We start from the raw sequence: 17817 nt of genomic DNA, 5'->3' as shown, positions 1-17817 counted from the left end.
ATTAGTATCGGAAAAGATAGAAATATCAGATTGGTCATTGGTGGTAAGCCATTTTAATATGAGGTGGTAAATTCGGGTGACGTGGTAGGTTTTCTTTTTAAAGCAATGCCTAACTCAGTTGGCTAGAGTTTAGTTTTACTTATTTGGTAGAAATATATATATATATCTCGCATGGGTTTAGATCTATTATTACAATGTTTAAATATACCACCATTTTTGAAATTAGGATGGTGAATAGGACAAAAGTTAAATAAACAATAAAAGTATAACGATCGTCTGCGTTACACTCGTGCCAATAAGGATGAAAATAGTGAACTTTTAGTTATTGTCGGTTCGACGATTGCAAAAGTAAATAAGTAAACAAACACTTAATATTAAATTATTAAAATAACCGAAAGTTTTTATTTGGTATAACCGCCATTCAAATCCATGACGTAAACTAAAAACGAATGTCGTAGCTAAGTCATGTCAATTCGGGGAAAACTAATATCATTACACGTCAAAAACAAATGTAGCATGCAACACTGGAGGCCTTGTATCAGCATGATGTCATATTTTAAAAGGAAAAATGTATTAGCGAGCTTAAATTAGGACCCATTTATATTGCCAAACTAATAGGCCTGCTACACAATTACCTCACCCTTGTCTAATCCGACGAGTTACCGGGTCGGGTCAAAAGAGTCCAATTTATAAGACCTCAAAAGTCCGTTGAATTTGCGCGGTAACCCGGGAATCAAGGAGTGACATCTCAAAAGAAACAAGGAACCAATACGACTAAAAAGAAAACACACAGAAACAAATAATATTGTAGAGAGAGAGAGAGAGAGTTTTAGATCAAAGGGCGGGCACAGGAGAGGTGCCTACAACTTATCATCATCATCATCATCACTGCTGAAAATGATCATGGCGATTTGTTGATTATCATCCCTTTCAAAATCTTTCTCTCTTCTTCTTTGTTTTTTCTTTTTTTCCAGGAGAAAAAAACAAGGGGGAGAGAGTAGAGGTTCTCCTTCCATACGTCCTTTTAGTCTGTAATGGCTCTCTCTCCACCTGTATCAAAGGTCGTCCTGGATTCATAAACCCTAATATTTTTTCTCTGGTAGGAGAGAAAACTAAACAATAATTATCAAAAAAAAAATTGACAAAAAAATAGAGATTCTGGAGGAACTCTCTGGATTTTAGAAATCAACATTGCCTGTTTGAGAAAATAAACGGGAAGGAGAATGTCAGACTCAGACGTTTCACCAAGTTCTTCACCGCCAGCACCACCATCCGATTCAGCTTCCCCTCCGGATTCTTCATCAGAGATCTCTGCTCCTCCGCCGACTGATTCCACATCTACTCCTTCCCCACCGGCTGACTCATCAGAGCCACCACCTTCCGACTCAGAACAGTCACCTCCTCCTCCCGATTCAATAATTCCTCCGCTACCTTGGATCCTATCTCCATTAACAGACACTCCTCCTCCAGATTCTATTTCTCCGCCGTCAGACTCAAAGGATTCTCATCCGCCGCCAACGTCAACCAAACACCCTTCCCCTCCTGCCGATGATTCAGAAACACCACCAGCTCCTCCCAACGAATCCGACAACCCACCTCCATCTTCAGACGTCCAATCTCCTCCTTCACCATCATCTTTTTCAACGAACCCGGAAACCCCGCTGGAGTCACAAGCTCCTTCTACTACTACTACTACACCATTACAACCAACCAATTCACCTCCAGCTCCACCATCAGACCCAACCAAACCTCTTCTCATCCAACCATCAGCGCCAGCAAATTCTCCTCCGGCGGTAGGCTCATTTCTTGCACCACCCAAACCTAATGGTGGTTCGGGTGGAGCCGTTGTTGTGTCGCCATCTCTCACAGTCGCTGGCAAACAAACACCTCCAACAAACGGAGGCAATGGTATTAGCTCTCAGGGGAAGATAATGGTCGGTGTGGCTGTAGCCGGTGGTTTCGCCATCATGGCCCTTATAGCCGTTGTGTTGTTACTGAGAAGAAAGAAAAAGAGAAACGTTGATAGCTATAGCCACTCACAGTACTTGCCACACCCTAACTTCTCCGTCAAATCAGGTTTTTAAAAATCTTTCCCTTAATAGAATGATTAGGAGTTTCGGTACAGGGTTAGGCCCAAACTATGTTAAAAATAACTTTCTTTTTAGAGAAGTCTTTTCCAAGGGGGAGTCAAACTTGTGACAAGTTCTGCTAGATAAGTCATTGGTAAAAGTGCTTGAAGCTCATCTCTATGCTTTGGCCGTAAATGATAACATGTAATGGAATATATGGAATCAAAATGAATGGAAGAAGATGAATGCATGCAATTAGTTTAAAAATAGGTTCATTCATCAAAATTGTAGAGGAATGTTTACAAATGTTTTTCTTAGTATTTTTTGGAATATTTGTAGAATTGATGGAATGAATATTTCATTCCATTCATGTCAAATGTTAAATTAATTAATGGAATAAGTCATTCCATATCTTTGACATTGTTTTTATTTTGCCTTATAACATAGATGGATTTTCATACGGACAAGACCCTAGTAAAGTATACTCTGGTCCTGGTAGTGGTTCGATGTATAATTCTCAGCAGCAACATTCCTCTATGGGAAACAGCTACGGGAGCCAAACCGGTCACCAAATGCAATCCAATAGCATGCCTGACTCTGCCATCCTCGGAACTAACCAGACTCATTTCAGCTATCAAGAGCTTGCCGAGATAACTCAAGGCTTTGCTAGACACAACGTTCTTGGAGAAGGTGGGTTCGGATGCGTATACAAAGGTACCTTACATGATGGTAAAGTCGTTGCGGTCAAGCAGCTTAAAGCTGGGAGTGGGCAAGGTGATCGTGAATTCACGGCAGAGGTTGAGATCATCAGCCGTGTTCATCATCGCCATTTAGTATCTCTGGTTGGTTACTGCATTTCGGACCAGCATAGGTTGCTAATCTATGAGTATGTTGCGAATCAAACGTTGGAGCACCATTTGCATGGTGAGTGGGCTTGTACCATTTCTGGTTTAGATAATAATTTGTAGCTTAATTTATTAGAGTGACTTACTTCTCACGTTCTATCTTTATAGGACAGGGAAGGCCGGTTTTAGAATGGTCGAAGAGAGTCAGGATCGCTATAGGTTCAGCTAAAGGGTTGGCGTATCTGCATGAAGACTGTAAGTAATTCCTTATCCATATGTTAAGTGATTGCTAATATTTCAGAGCAAACATAATCACAGCCTTTCCTTATACAGGTCATCCAAAGATCATTCACAGGGACATCAAGTCAGCAAATATTCTACTGGATGATGAATATGAAGCTCAGGTAATAAAATAAAACGCCTTTTAATTTATATATCAATCATATGAATCTGTGAAGCTTTAGTTGATAAGTCTTGTTCTTGGGTTTTCTGTGTTTAGGTTGCTGATTTTGGACTTGCTAGACTCAATGATACAACACAAACTCACGTATCAACTCGGGTCATGGGGACCTTTGGGTAAGCTTTCCTCACAAACATTCCTCCAAATTTGGCGTGAGACAACAGTTACTTTTTTTGTTTTGTCAAAGGGATGAAGGCTAACATGTCTTGACGTTTTCAGGTACCTAGCACCAGAATATGCATCAAGCGGAAAATTGACTGATAGATCCGATGTTTTCTCGTTCGGGGTTGTTCTGTTAGAGCTGGTAACGGGAAGAAAACCAGTTGACCAGAATCAACCTCTAGGAGAAGAGAGTTTGGTCGAATGGGTAATAGAACCAATCTTGAAAACTTATTTTCAGTTACAATAAAAGATGGGCTCTTCTTTACTCAGGCATTACTTACACGTGAACTCACAGGCACGGCCGCTGCTTCTCAGAGCCATTGAGACTGGAGATTACAGCGAACTCATTGATAGACGGCTCGAGAAAAATTATGTGGAGCATGAAGTCGTGAGAATGATTGAGACAGCAGCTGCATGTGTTAGACATTCTGGTCCAAAACGTCCACGCATGGCTCAGGTAAATTTCTGACTAACCAAAGTTCAAAAAACTGTTATGCTACATAGTATATATTATTCCTGATTTTAATTTTATCATGTCTTAAAACTCATATTTTTGGTGAAATAAGGTTGTGAGAGCATTGGACTGCGACGAGGACTCGGGAGATATTAGCAACGGGATCAAAGTTGGGCAAAGCACAACTTATGACTCAGGGCAATACAACGAAGAGATCATGAAGTTCAGGAAAATGGCGTTTGGTATTGATGATAGCACAGAGTCAGGGATGAACAGTGGAGGTTACTCTGGCAAAAGCTCCTCTGATTTCTCAGGGAATGAATCCGAGACTCGACCTTTCAATAACCGACAATTCTGATCATACAATAGGTGAAAGTAAATACATACATCTGCCTCTTTTTCTTGAGCTCTGTAAAGCTATGCTTATCATATTATTGAGTTGAGATGCATTTCTTGGTAGGTGCCTTTAGTTTTCTGTTTTCTAATAGCTAAATGCCCTGAAAAAACGGAACCAAGAAAAGTTGTGAAGAGTGAGGAGGAATAGTGAAGAACTTTACCAAAAGTTGTATACTGATAAAAACCATCCACCATAAATTTGTTGATGCTTTTACAAAATTATTTACTTTGAAAATTTACATATTAATAATGGATTTATTTAGTACATTAGATATATAGCGAGTATCTAGTGTATACTTCACACCAGTCAAGGAAAAGCACAAAAGAAACCAATAATAGAAAGGCAGCAAATAAGACATAAACATAAAGTGATTTGTTCTTAGCGAACAGAACTCAAAATCATTAGTGTCCTGGTCGGAACTCGAAGTCTGGACCTCCATTTCTGATTTCGCCTTTACCATGAAGACCATCTTCATTTTCAGGTAACTTGAACCTCACTCCATGTTGAGGTGGACCTCCTCCGCCTCTTTCTCCTTTCTTGTTATCAAATCCGAGTTCCATGTCATCTTCGTAATCTCTTCCATAGGGTTTCTCAATTTCCCTATGATGTTTCATATCCACACCAAAATCCAAATCACCTCTCTCCCTCGGCTCAAACTCTCTTCCATAGGGTTTCTCAATTTCCCTATGATGTTTCATATCCACACCAAACTCCAAATCACCTCTCTCCCTTGGCTCAAACTCCACAGGCCGAATCTCATGGCTCTTTGTAGATGACCCTTTCTCGCGTTTTGACTGTTTGCTATGATGTTGCTTGGCCCCGCGGCTTATGCGGTTGCATAGTCTCCCGAATATACAAGCCACAGCCGACAAAACAAGGATCACGGCTACGACTATGAAGACCGTCGCAAAGGAACCGCGTGAGCCAGAGGAAGAAGAAGCTGGTGAAGAGGAAGAAGATGGATATGAATTTTGTGTAGTGTATGCGTTTGGATACACAACAACAACAGGCTGTTGCATTTGTTGTGCTCCTTGGTCTCCCATTTTCTCTCTTAGCGTTTGGTTTATGTTTGGTTCGTAGAAACAAATCAAGAAGTGGTGTCAGATATTGGGGAAATTTACTCTGGAGAGTAGAGATCAAAGAGGGTTATTGTGAAGGTACATGTGGAAGAAGAAATGTGAATATGCTTCATTCCATGTGAGATGAGGGGTAATGAATTAATAGAAGCATTTCCTGGCCTAAATAAAGTTACTAATTAATGTATCATACAAAAGTGACAGGTAATGAAAGGAATAAGACTAATGGGTATGAAACCAAAGTTCTAAATTGAGAGAATATTGATCTTTGTTGTTTTTCTTTTTTTCTTTTCATAAAGAGAGACAACTAAAGAGATTCTTTTTGATGTGTGAGTGGAAGGAGGAGAGATGTACTTAGGTAAAAACATGTTTTATCTGCGAGAAGATCAAGTGGGCTACACTTCCATGCATCTTTCACAAGAAACATCAAAAGATTTGTGGAGAGGGCTTAAGCAGTCATTGACTCATTTATATTACTTCTATGAATTCACTATTTAACACATAATTAATAGTTTCAAATCTTATTATATGTGCACGTATGTGTAACTGAACTGTAAAAAGGGATATTTTGACAAATGCCCTAAAATTAAAGGGGTTTTGTATCGATTCAATTTCAATAATTCCTATGAAGTAGCGATAGGAATACATGTTTTCAACTTAAAATGATGCGTTTTGGTTTTACGGTGGACTTTTGGTTGAGGAATCTTTACAATATGTTTAGAACCGAAGATTTTATTTAAGGGAGTCTCATTAAAAATTCCTTAGAAATTCGAGTCGAATCTTTTAATCACTTTATTCATCTCAAAATAGTTGTATATTTTACCAAAGGCAAAAAGGAATAATGTTATCATTAACAATTTTTTTTGTTGGCCAACTATATCATTAACAATTCATTTTGAAAAAAGTATATTACTTGAATAAAAGCCCAAACATAGTCTACATGACTATAGGCTAAATACACACATAAAAGGTTTATAAAATAAAATTTATTTGGTTTCTAGGCCCACTAGATATGGATGCTCGAATTTCAGGCAGGTGCAGCAGTGACATTTTTCAATATTCTTGAATATCAAACTAAATTCCAAATTAAAGAATTAATTAAGTAATATTAATATATAAATAGATAAATAGATGTCTAACTCTTGAGCTATTTTGGAAATGAATCCAAAAGTAAATCTATGTAGGTTTGTTTCTAAAATCTAAAGCGGATAATATAAAATTACTCGGATAATAAAGAGTTGGACATAGATTTTAATAATCTCATCAATTGGTATCAAAACGGTTGACGAAAAGAATAAAAGATATGTGTAAAAATCAAGTCAGAATATCTTGAAAAGTTAGTTGTGGATACAAGATAGATGTGATCCTATGTGTGGCAAAAATCAAGTTAGAAGATCCTCGAAAGTCAGTTATGGGATACGAGATGAATGTGATCATTAGTTTGAAAGGGAAAATGCGAAATATCAAACTAAGTTTCACATTACATAATTTAGACAAAGAATGTCTAATATATAAAAGAGATGTCCAACTATAATTAGTATGAGACACTTTGAAAAGGAACCCAAAAATAAATACATGTGGGCAGATTTTTATCTAAATTTCAAAGTGCACAATATTGTACTAATCGGATAATAGAGAGAGTTGGAGATGAGTTTTAGTGATTCCAACAGCTTGTACGTCAAGAAAGATGTCACGAGACTTTAGCTGCCTTGATATGTTTTGTTTATCCTCGGCGGTACGTAAACGTAAGGCTCCACCTTTTCTATTCTTTCAATTTCATATATGTGTTTGACTAAACCTGAAATAGAAGAACAGTTTTTTTCTTTTTACCACCATTTACTTTCATTAAAGTCAAAATTGTTGGGATACAATAAAAAGAGTGAATTATTCATAATCTTTGGTAAGCATAAATTACAAATACAAAGAGAAATAAAACAAATAGGTCTTCTTGAAAAAGTGACAGCGAGATCGAGGGGAAACTTGAATCCATATGGCCTTCACGACAAAATTGGATAGCTAAAAAATAGTCCCTTTAGGTTGAGACGTTGAGATATAAACCTCACCTACGAGAAATCCGAAGAAATTTTGATTGCATTTTCTGATCCATATATAGACACCGTTACACAAGATAGTAAACTTGTGTTGAAAATTTTTCTTAGTAACGAGTCCGAGACATCTCCTTTAGTAGAAAATTTGATGGTAAAATTTTCTCCTCAAAGAAAAGAAATGAAGGAATCTAAAGCTGTGAAAAAAAAAACCTGTGAATCAACCGACAAACTCTTCGAAAAAAGGGATAAACAGTGTGTACATAAACTCATAAAGATTTATATACAGATTCGATAGATGAACCCACTGAATCTTTGTCGCTCTAGGCTGTAGCCAAATGGACACAATTCATTAGACCAAAAGAAAAGAACATATTATTCTTGGAAACATAACTATAAAGATGCAAGGTACATATTTGTTTTTTTCGTTGAGTAATGCCGTTACCTGAAGCCTGAGGTTTTTTAATGAGATCAAGACTAGAATATACGTAGACAAATTTGGCACCAGGAAATGTTGTCTCGAGATTGTTAAGTCTCGCTGTTAACTTTGGGTTAAATGTATCAGCCCATTGATTTGCAGAGTCTGAACATACTTTCCATAAATTTCCGGGCACGTCTCTTGCTCCTGGCAAGCAACCTAGGGGTAGTGTCCAATATCCTTGTAGCTCTCGCGCTTGTACGTCAAGAAAGAAGTCACGAGACTTTAGCTCCCTTGATAAGTTTCATTTTTAATCGATGGTACGTTAACGTAAGGTACACTTCACCTTCTCTATTCTTTCAGTTTTATATATGTTTTGTCTATATCTGATCTTATACTATTTTCTAAAGTTCCTGAAACCCTATAGCATATACAATACATGATTTGTCCCGTTGACCTTATTCCCCTGTAAGTCAATTATCTCTTTGTCCCGGTACCTATATCTCAGATACTCTTTTGATCGTCTTACCTCTTTGGGGCCTAAGTTTTCAGAGTGTAAATGGGTATATTTCCTGGGTTTGGTGGCTGGATCAGTCAGAACACACAACAGCCTAAAAAATCTGAAAATGTTAAATCCAAGCCAGTGAGAGAGACAAAAACTCACCATGAGAGAGATGAGATGGAGCAATTGAAACTATGGAGAGATGCAAATAAGAAGAAACAATATCAAGAACCTCCTCCTGCTGTGAAGGTAAGATCAAATCAGCTAAAAGAAATATAAAACATTTGATAGAACTATGAAATATGATCCATTATTTTCATTTATATTTGAAGATGCGCGTAGACCATAAATTTGATGGCCTTTCCCGTATGGAAATGGAATTTATATTAGGAATTCCACCTCAAACAGCTTACGACGTTTTAACTAATGAAGACAACATATCACAGTCCAGAGAAAAGAACGACCGCGCACTTCTGGTTTGTTTTTTAACTTATCATTGTATCTAATTCAAATGGGTATATTTAGAGCTTTTTTTATAGAAATATAAGAAAATATTTTAGGGAGTGAGTTTTTTTTTTTCTTGTGAAGACAGCCGTATCAAGAATAGTTACACCAGAGAGGGATGAAGGTCCAGGGCATAGGCCGATCGTGAAGGTTGAGAAAGAGTTGGCATGGAAATTCCTTTTCTTGTCAGGAACTCTCCCAATACGTCTAATTGTCCTCGAAAATCCAAAAAAACTCCGTGTAAGAAACGTCTCTCTATATATCTCACCAGGATCAATGTTTTTTTTTTTTTTTTTCAAAGAATGTTAAACTTATTCAAATAAAAAAAGACTTTTGTACAAGTAGTGCATCTTTAGTTTAAACAACAGTGGTTAAGCTCGCCTAATCTCTAGTCGAAAACCAAACCGCCATTGTGTTGTTGAAAATGTTTTTGTTCAAGTCTTGCAAAAAATTAATTAGGGTTTCTCCTGCTTAATGTCGGCAGGTACTCTACTTGAAAGATGCAAAAGGAATAAGAACCATGGAAACGTTCGAGGGTAGCTATACAGTGGAGCCATTATATGTTGATGCAGAACGCTTGTGCAAGCGCATTAAGCCAAAGAGTCCAGAAGAATACAGAAAATGTAGTGGTGGAAAAGGACGGATTGCGTCCAAGGTTAAAGTGGAGCAGACTTTTAGGCCTGCTTCTCCTTGGGATCTGCCACTGCTGTCGTCGTACATGCGCCGGTTCACTGTCGAGACCACTAAGAAAGTGGCTGAAGATCTTCAAATGCGGGCTTCCGACCTTCGAGGTATTTGAAATGCACCAAAATCACATTATTACAAATTCGAATAGCATAATTTTTAAAGTTCAATTTTAGATATTTTCACCAAACAATCTAATGAATGTTTACTTTGTCGTCTCTCATATATTTTTCTGGCTATTTTTTTTTGAAACACATTCATTGCATTTAATAACTTCGGCAAAGTTTCTTGAGGCCTTTTATACAAGTTCAGAAGATAACTTCTCCTTTCGACATTATTTTTTTTAGAGGCGAACCATGTTGTTGGTGTTGTTGATAACGGATTCACGTTTGAAAAACCAAAACTCTCAAAACTTATCCAAAACTTTAGAGTTTTGAAAAATTTCTTCTCTATTATGACCAGATAGAGATTACCATTTTAGAACTTTGGTTCCCTGCGAAAGGTTTGGAGCTCTAAGATACCATGGTTGCAGGTATTCCGGAGTATAAAGGCGAATATTAGCGGCTTCCGGCGATCCTTCCGACCCGAGACGGGGAAGAACTCGGAGGACTTTGGATCAGGGTCTTCGAATATCTGCTGGGTAAACCTAAAAGAGGGAGGATATTTATATACTTTTCTGGCTATTATATGGTTTTTTACTTTGTATACAAGTAAGCATGTTTACTTTGTCGTCTCTCATGTATACTTTTCTGAGTATCATATAGCTAGTTTCTAACCACAAGATGGCATGTCTAAATATACTAGTCTTCGTAAAATATGCGTTCAATGTCAAGATTAATTTAAGATCGCCAGGCAAGTAGTCTCGCATAGATTTCTGAGTAGAATATCCGACCTCTTTTCATGAATTTAACTCAAAGTCGATTAATAATGAATGTTGTAATATTATTTATGTGAAAATCAAAATAAAATCATGAAAGTGGCACTTAATCACATTTTAAACCCTTGATTTTTTTCAATAATAGAATAGCCGTTTAATATAAAAAAAATCCTGAAACTTTTTCACAAACACTTTTAAAATTCAAAGTGATTTAAAACCGCGAAAGTAAAAAAGTTATCTATCGAATACGTAAAAAGATTTTTCAAAAGAAAAAATACGTAAAAAGATGATGTGTCGGTTTATTTTCTAAAATAGTTATTTAATTAATAAAATAAACAAAAATTAAGTTAAAAATTTTAGAAAATTAAAGAAAAATAAGAAAATTAAATAAAGTATTAACTAAATTTCTGAAGATTAATAATTAAATAAATTTCTAAAAATTAACAAAAACTTAGAAAATTCAAAAAGATTTTTTTTTAATTAAAAAACTGACATATCATCATTGACAATAATAATTTCAAATATATCATTGCTTACAATGATAGTTTCTCACATAAACTTTAACGATGGCGATTTTGACATATCTCCAATGATAATTTCTGGCGACATCATAGTAAATGACGGTAGATATATTAATAACGACATTTTGACAGCTTTCATTGTCAACGATGATATGCATAATGCATGTGTTACACTAGTCTATTACTATAAAAAAAGTTGTTTCTCTCCTCTTGACACGTCAGATGCCAGCACACAAATTCGCCTCATGTCGTCGCGCCACGTGTCACGTTTAATGAAACGATGCGTCTCGGTTGTTATCCTCCGTATGGGCTTGCGATTGGGCTTATTATCATCATACATTGTTAGCGGCCCATCGAAGAGGCGCGAATTCTAGGTCACCCCGATGAACGCGTTTGTGTTCTTCGTACCCTTGCGATCGGCAGATACGATGACGATCCAGATACGTAACGGAGGTATTGTGATTACTGTCTTTATTCTTATTGTTTTTAAGCTCATCATTAAATCTTACGCCCACTACTATATCTTCAGATACGTTGTTCATTCGACGATTTGGTATAAATAGGTTCGTACCTCTCATCTGCGAATCGCAATCTCGAAACCTATCTGCTATTCATCTCTCTCTCTCTCTCTCTTTCTCTCTCTCTCTCTCATATTCATCTCTTAATACTCATCTCTCTTGATGGCTAACCGGCTATTGGAAGAGATGTTTTTTGTGTTTAAATAGGAATCTGGTGCTGGAGACGGTGTTTGTGTATAGGAATAGTAATGAGGTTGAGTGCACTGGGCTGGAGAAGAAGATGATGAGGAGAAATATTAAAGCTTGGAGGAAAAAAGAAGTGATTTAGAAAGGTGTGTGGAAGTTTCGCATGAGGTGAGATTGGAGATGTCATTGGTGTCGTTTGAGAAACCTAAGTTTGATAGTACATCTAAAGTAAAGGGTCCTGAGAAGAAGTTGGAACTCTGTTGAAATCAAAGCAATGGCTAGACGTGAACGTGAGATAGAAGCTGGTTGAACATGAGTTTTGGGAAGCTATTTCTGAACAGACCAGAAGTATCTACATCTCAGATATTATGCCTATGGAAATATCAAGCTGCAAGGAATCCATAGAAAGATACCGTGTTCGAATCAGAGGTAAACTCTCATCCAGAAATAGATTTGAAAGTTGATGAATTTTTTTTTTGTTTTTCTGATCCGAAAACCTGCAGCTTTATTTTTTAAATTCAGTGTATATGTAGGCTACTTTGGAGGTGGTTTCGGGCCAGATATAAGGAAACTGGATCAAGAAAAAGTTATATATCGAAAGATCTCATTGCAGATAGTTCGTTGTATCAACCGAATTATGAATAGGAGTTATAAACAATTAGTATATCACCTTCAAAGTTGGGCCACATTCATCTGAATCTGCAGAAATAGATAAAACTGTTCTGCAACAGCATTTTTAGGAGATCGTTTGACAAGGTAAATAATTGCTGATTGTGTTGAAATTTAGTATACATACTCATTGCTGTCAGACTTCATAATCAACAGTGGGATTGAGGAGTGAACGGTTCGTTTGTTAATTATTGATGTCTTCTTGAGCCTGTTTGATGTAATATAAAACATCGTGACATGTATTACAAATTATAATGTTTGGTTAGGCAAAAGAATTCGGTTTGAGCTAAAATTGGCAAGAGTATTGGTAACTTACGTATATCTGTTCAGGTAAAAGTGGAGATGGTCTAGGGACCTATCATTTACATGCATCGTTGTGATGTTACCAAAGCTGTTTTTGTCCTCAAGTGCTCAGTTTTTTCATTAGTATGGCGGATAACTGATGAAGTTGTTTTCGTGGGCTTCAATGGGGAAGATGACAAAACTAACTAACATTTGAGCTGCCGAGGCTGGACATCTTCTGGTGAGACTGAACTCTGAACTGATAGGCTGAAGGTGTTGAGAACCATGTAGACATCCAGCTCCCTTTGTTCATTGTCGCTCATGTGGGGAAGACTTAAATTTTCCAGTTGAGGTTGTCCCATTTTACCGTGAATAACAGACTACTGATAATCTTTGGCAAAATTTCATCCTCTGCAGTGTCAGTTCAGTGTTTTCATATTTTGGTTAACTTTATTTTGCTACCGTTTTGGTTAGCTTTATTTGCTATTGTTTTGGCAAATTTTTAGAGATTTTCCATAAAAAATGCAAATTCAAATTGTTATCAGCTTGACTTCAACTGCACGTTGAGAGAATATGATTACATGATAGGAAAATAATTACTATTATAACATATACAAAGAAAGAGATGATGTTAGTACGAAGATTAAAACATGGCACTACTCCAATTAAGAGTAATCAAAATAAACCATATCACATAATCTTTTATCCAATCAACTACTCACCTAAAATATTTTTTTTTGAACTGCACCTAAAACATATAAATCGTTAACATATAAATGCAAATCGAACACACAGACATCAAAAACTTAGGAAAATATATGAAGTCATGTACAATTAAGGTATATCCCGCCCGTAGGGCGGGCCGATCCTAGTTTTTAAATGATGAAATGTCACTTTTATGGTTGTCCAAAACATCTTTATTGACACATCTACTATTTTTAAACGATAGTAGTAAAAAAAAGCATTATTGACATATCAATCGTCATTTTCAACGACGATTCTGGAAACTATCATTAAAGATATGCCAAAAACCATCATTATTAATAGTTATGTAAGAAACCATCAGAAAAAAAATATTGTCAACGAGAATATGACATTAAAATTTTCTAATTAAAAAAAACAATTTTTAATTTTTTAATTTTCTACTTTTCTGAAAATTATTAATTTTAATTTCGCTTTTCTATATGTTAATTTACTCTTATTTATTGTTTTGAATTTAGTAAATTTTTATTTTTATTTAATTTTCTAAATATTTTATAATTTCTGAATTTTTATTAACTTTTCTATAAATTTCTTTATTTTTGAATTTATCATTTAATTTTATGAATTTTATTTAATATTATTGTTTTATTTCTATTTTATTTTAATTTTATTTAAGTTTTAATTTATTTTATTAATTAAATAATTATTTTTTGGAAGAAAAACTGCACATCATCTTTTATCATATACAACATGCAATGTTTTGAAAACCGGACCGGATAAAGAACATGTGAAAATCTAAGTAATGGTTTAATCTGGTTCAACCGACTTTTAATAATATTATTTTCTATATAGCTCTGTTTTTAGAAGACATGGACTCAGCCACTTACGGCCAAAAACTGAACATCAAAATAAACAAAAAGATGATGGAAAATTAGTTAAGCTGGCGCTGCGATTACTTTTGTGAAGGTTTCCGGTGTCGTCTGTGACGCTATTAAAAGTAGCAGCAGTTAGATAGTCGCTGCGATTATTTTTGATAGGTAAAAGCACCGCTGCTGGTGCTACTCTCTAGATGCGTGAACAAGAAAACAGTTATACATTTGGCCGAAAGCTGCTGACAGCGTCTTGTGAAAGAACATGGCTTATGTACGTATATGTATATAATAACACCACTAAATAAATATATATAGATATACTTCCTATTTTACCATTAATTATAGAGAAATTACTCAGATTGACTCTAATCATACTAGTAAACTTCCCTTAATAATATGTAAGGTACATAGTATTTTGTTTTTTTCATTGTGCCATTACCTGAAGCCTGAGGATTTTTTCTGAGATCAGGCCTAGAATTATACATGTATAACTAGACAAATTTGGCACCAGAAAACGTTGTCTCGAGATTGTTAAGTCTCGCTGTTAACTTTGGGTAAAATGTATCAGCCCATTGATTTGCAGAGTCTGAACATACTTTCCATAAATTTCCGGGCACGTCTCTTGCTCCTGGCAAGAAACCTATTGGTAGTGTTCCATATCCTTGTAGCTCTCGTTTGTACGCCAAGAAAGAAGTCACGAGACTTTAGCTGTCTTGATATGTTTCATTTTTACTCGACGGTACGTTAACGTAAGGTACACTTCACCTTCTACATTCTTTCAGTTTTATATGTGTTTCTCTATATCTGATCTTATATTATTTTCTAAGGTCCTGTAAGTCAATTATCTCTTTGTCCCGGTACCTATATCTCAGATACTCTTTTGATCGTCTTACCTCTTTGGGGCCTAAGTTTTCAGAGTGTAAATGGGTATATTTCCTGGGTTTGGTGGCTGGATCAGTCAGAACACACAACAGCCTAAAAAATCTGAAAATGTTAAATCCAAGCCAGTGAGAGAGACAAAAACTCACCATGAGAGAGATGAGATGGAGCAATTGAAACTATGGAGAGATGCAAATAAGAAGAAACAATATCAAGAACCTTCTCCTAGTGTGAAGGTAAGATCAAATCAGCTAAAAGAAATACAAAACATTTGCCATTCTATATATAAAATATATATATATATATATATATATGTATATATATAGAACTATGAAATAATGATCCATTATTTTTCATTTATATTTGAAGGTGCGCGTAGAGTCGTAGACCATAATCTTGATGGCCTTTCCCGTATGGAAATGGAATTTATATTAGGATTGCCACCTCAAACAGCTTACGACGTTTTAACTAATGAAGACAATGAATCATACTCCAGAGATAAGAACCGCCGCCGACTTCTGGTTTGTTTTTTGAACTTATCATTGTATCTAATTCAAAATGGGTATATTTAGAGCTTTTTTATAGAAATATAAGAAAATATTTTAGGGAGTGAGTTTTTTTTTTCTTGTGAAGACAGCCGTATCAAGAATAGTTACACCAGAGAGGGATGAAGGTCCAGGGCATAGGCCGATCGTGAAGGTTGAGAAAGAGTTGGCATGGAAATTCCTTTTCTTGTCAGGAACTCTCCCAATACGTCTAATTGTCCTCGAAGATCCAAAAAAACTCCATGTAAGAAACGTCTCTCTATATATCTCACCAGGATCAATGTTTTTGTTCAAGTCTTGCAAAAAAATTAATTAGGGTTTCTCCTGCTTAATGTCGGCAGGTATTCTACTTGAAAGATGCAAAAGGAATAAGGACCATGGAAACGTTCAGGGGTAGCTATACAGTGGAGCCATTATATGTTGATGCAGAACGTTTGTGCAAGCGCACGAAGCCAAAGAGTACAGAAGAATACAGAAAATGTAGTGGAGGAAAAGGACGGATTGGGTCCAAGGTTAAAGTGGACCAGACTTTTAGGCCTGCTTCTCCTTGGGATCTGCCACTGCTGTCGTCGTACATGCGCCGGTTCACTATCGAGACCACTAAGAAAGTGGCTGAAGATCTTCAAATTCGGGCTACCAACATTCGAGGTATATTTGAAATGCAACAAAATCACATTATTATAAATTCGAATAGCATAATTTATAAAGGGAAAAATTCGATATTTTCACCAAACAATGTTTGTTGAGGCAATTAATACAAGTTCAGAAGATAACATTCTTCTTAGCCATTTCATCTGCTTCCTTATTACTCTCACGAGGCTTGATGTCTGGAACAATGCCGTAGAGTTCGGCAGAAGATTGATCAAAGGTCAACGCCTTGATAAGCTGAGCACAATCCGACTCACATCGCATCCTTGAGAGACCAAGGTCTCGACATCTCATTACTGCTTCCCTTAACGCCATTCCTTCCGCAACAAGTAGAGACCCAACGAACCTAGCTGGCACTGATAAAGACAGAGACTCTGTTTTGCGACTTAACAATCCATCCAAGACCTGCAACTTTGCTTGCTTCATTCCAAGCTGCACTAGTACACCGGGGGGCGTTTCTGATTCGTTGGGGCCTGTAGTTGACATTGATTCCATTCCCGAGCAGCAGCTGAAGCCAGTGTTATAACTTCCGTCACAGAAAAACCTCCAGCGTTAAACATCACGCTATTTCTTGTCTTCCAAAGCTGCTTACCGGCCAGATAAGAAAAATCCCCGGAAGGACATTATTTCCCAAGCAAAATTCTCCAACTGAGCTTAGTGAGAAAGGCGTCGTTAGTAGTTTGAATATCACGAAAATCTAACCCTCCTTGTCCTTGCTGATCTTTAGATGGTTTCCCTAGAGCGTCAATGATTTGTCTAAGTTATGGACCTCGATCTTCGCTGAGAATCAATAGTGGTCTTAGCATCATAGTGGGGTTCATATGACCTGTATCTGGGATTTTGATCCAAAAGAGAATGAGAGATGGGAAGGATTCCAAAACGGATGAGAGGCCACACTTTCTGTATAGACTAGTTTGTAACTCGCCCTATAAAGGTTAGAGAGTGTTGTTGCAGGCGCTCAGAGTTATCTGGAGCTTGAGCTTTGGTTCGAGCTGTTCTGGGTGCTTGGTAGGGATCCATAGCTACGATCTTTCCCTTATCTTCCTCGAAAATATTCCTTTCAACATTATTTTTTTAGAAAACCAAAACCAAAACTCTAAAAACTTATCCAAAAACTTTAGAGTTTTGAAAACTTTCGTAAAACTACATAGAGATTACCATTTTAGAACTTTGGTTCCCTGCGAAAGGTTTGGAGCTCTAAGATACCATGGTTGCAGGTATTCCGGAGTATAAAGGCGAACATTAGCGGCTTCCGGCCATCTTTCCGACCCGGGACGGGGGAAGAACTCGGAGGACTTTGGATCAGGGTCTTCGAATATATGCGGTGTAAACCTCAAAAAGGAAGGATATTTATATACTTTTCTGGCTATCATATGGTATGTTTACTTTTTTGACATCATGGTATGTTTACTTTGTGGTCTCTCATATATACTTTTCTGACTATCATATGGCTTGTTTCTAACCACAAGATGACATGTCTAAATATATGAGTCTTCGTAAAA

The 17817-nt window shown here is 36.6% G+C and overlaps 4 protein-coding genes across 6 annotated transcripts; 3 read left to right on the top strand and 1 right to left on the bottom strand.

The window, feature by feature from the left end:
* The first annotated feature begins 805 nt into the window (after nucleotides 1-805).
* On the top strand, nucleotides 806-4555 carry LOC108852364 (proline-rich receptor-like protein kinase PERK12). The gene is made up of 8 exons (XM_018625862.2): nucleotides 806-2076; nucleotides 2517-2993; nucleotides 3083-3169; nucleotides 3248-3318; nucleotides 3414-3490; nucleotides 3594-3741; nucleotides 3832-3993; nucleotides 4103-4555. The coding sequence occupies exons 1-8, from the start codon at nucleotides 1224-1226 to the stop codon at nucleotides 4346-4348; spliced, it is 2121 nt and encodes a 706-aa protein (XP_018481364.2). The 5' UTR covers nucleotides 806-1223; the 3' UTR covers nucleotides 4349-4555.
* Nucleotides 4556-4592: 37 nt separating this feature from the next.
* LOC108852352 (uncharacterized) lies at nucleotides 4593-5619 on the bottom strand. Its single transcript, XM_018625851.2, has one exon. The coding sequence runs from the start codon at nucleotides 5428-5430 to the stop codon at nucleotides 4789-4791; it is 642 nt and encodes a 213-aa protein (XP_018481353.2). The 5' UTR covers nucleotides 5431-5619; the 3' UTR covers nucleotides 4593-4788.
* Nucleotides 5620-8295: 2676 nt separating this feature from the next.
* On the top strand, nucleotides 8296-10394 carry LOC130512406 (uncharacterized). 3 transcript variants are annotated; one of them, XM_057010370.1, is made up of 6 exons: nucleotides 8296-8394; nucleotides 8479-8677; nucleotides 8761-8904; nucleotides 9017-9172; nucleotides 9417-9723; nucleotides 10149-10394. In XM_057010370.1, the coding sequence occupies exons 2-6, from the start codon at nucleotides 8486-8488 to the stop codon at nucleotides 10175-10177; spliced, it is 828 nt and encodes a 275-aa protein (XP_056866350.1). In that variant the 5' UTR covers nucleotides 8296-8394; nucleotides 8479-8485; the 3' UTR covers nucleotides 10178-10394. The 3 variants fall into 3 exon arrangements, with proteins under 3 accessions (XP_056866350.1, XP_056866347.1, XP_056866344.1); XM_057010367.1 differs by having other exon boundaries at nucleotides 8331-8394; nucleotides 8472-8677; XM_057010364.1 differs by having other exon boundaries at nucleotides 8331-8677.
* A 4656-nt stretch (nucleotides 10395-15050) lies between these two features.
* Nucleotides 15051-17758, top strand: LOC108854479 (uncharacterized). Its single transcript, XM_018628061.2, has 5 exons — nucleotides 15051-15358; nucleotides 15492-15643; nucleotides 15756-15911; nucleotides 16009-16315; nucleotides 17533-17758. The coding sequence occupies exons 2-5, from the start codon at nucleotides 15536-15538 to the stop codon at nucleotides 17559-17561; spliced, it is 600 nt and encodes a 199-aa protein (XP_018483563.2). The 5' UTR covers nucleotides 15051-15358; nucleotides 15492-15535; the 3' UTR covers nucleotides 17562-17758.
* The last annotated feature ends 59 nt before the right edge of the window (nucleotides 17759-17817 follow it).

This window comes from Raphanus sativus, chromosome 1, assembly GCF_000801105.2.
Source record: "Raphanus sativus cultivar WK10039 chromosome 1, ASM80110v3, whole genome shotgun sequence".
In the NCBI taxonomy this organism is placed as follows: domain Eukaryota; kingdom Viridiplantae; phylum Streptophyta; class Magnoliopsida; order Brassicales; family Brassicaceae; genus Raphanus; species Raphanus sativus.
The sequence above is the reverse complement of the archived record's forward strand: the minus strand, read 5'-3'. Positions and strand labels throughout refer to the sequence as shown.

Coding starts and splice junctions, on each gene's coding strand:
- LOC108852364 (XM_018625862.2), top strand. CDS start 1,224: ATGTCAGACTCAGACGTTTCACCAAGTTCTTCACCGCCAGCACCACCA. Junction 3,170..3,247: donor GGCGTATCTGCATGAAGACT/GTAAGTAATTCC, acceptor TTCCTTATACAG/GTCATCCAAAGATCATTCAC. Junction 3,742..3,831: donor AAGAGAGTTTGGTCGAATGG/GTAATAGAACCA, acceptor GTGAACTCACAG/GCACGGCCGCTGCTTCTCAG.
- LOC108852352 (XM_018625851.2), bottom strand. CDS start 5,430: ATGGGAGACCAAGGAGCACAACAAATGCAACAGCCTGTTGTTGTTGTG.
- LOC130512406 (XM_057010370.1), top strand. CDS start 8,486: ATGGGTATATTTCCTGGGTTTGGTGGCTGGATCAGTCAGAACACACAA. Junction 9,173..9,416: donor AAAATCCAAAAAAACTCCGT/GTAAGAAACGTC, acceptor TAATGTCGGCAG/GTACTCTACTTGAAAGATGC. Junction 9,724..10,148: donor GCGGGCTTCCGACCTTCGAG/GTATTTGAAATG, acceptor CCATGGTTGCAG/GTATTCCGGAGTATAAAGGC.
- LOC108854479 (XM_018628061.2), top strand. CDS start 15,536: ATGGAAATGGAATTTATATTAGGATTGCCACCTCAAACAGCTTACGAC. Junction 15,644..15,755: donor AGAACCGCCGCCGACTTCTG/GTTTGTTTTTTG, acceptor TTTCTTGTGAAG/ACAGCCGTATCAAGAATAGT. Junction 16,316..17,532: donor TCGGGCTACCAACATTCGAG/GTATATTTGAAA, acceptor CCATGGTTGCAG/GTATTCCGGAGTATAAAGGC.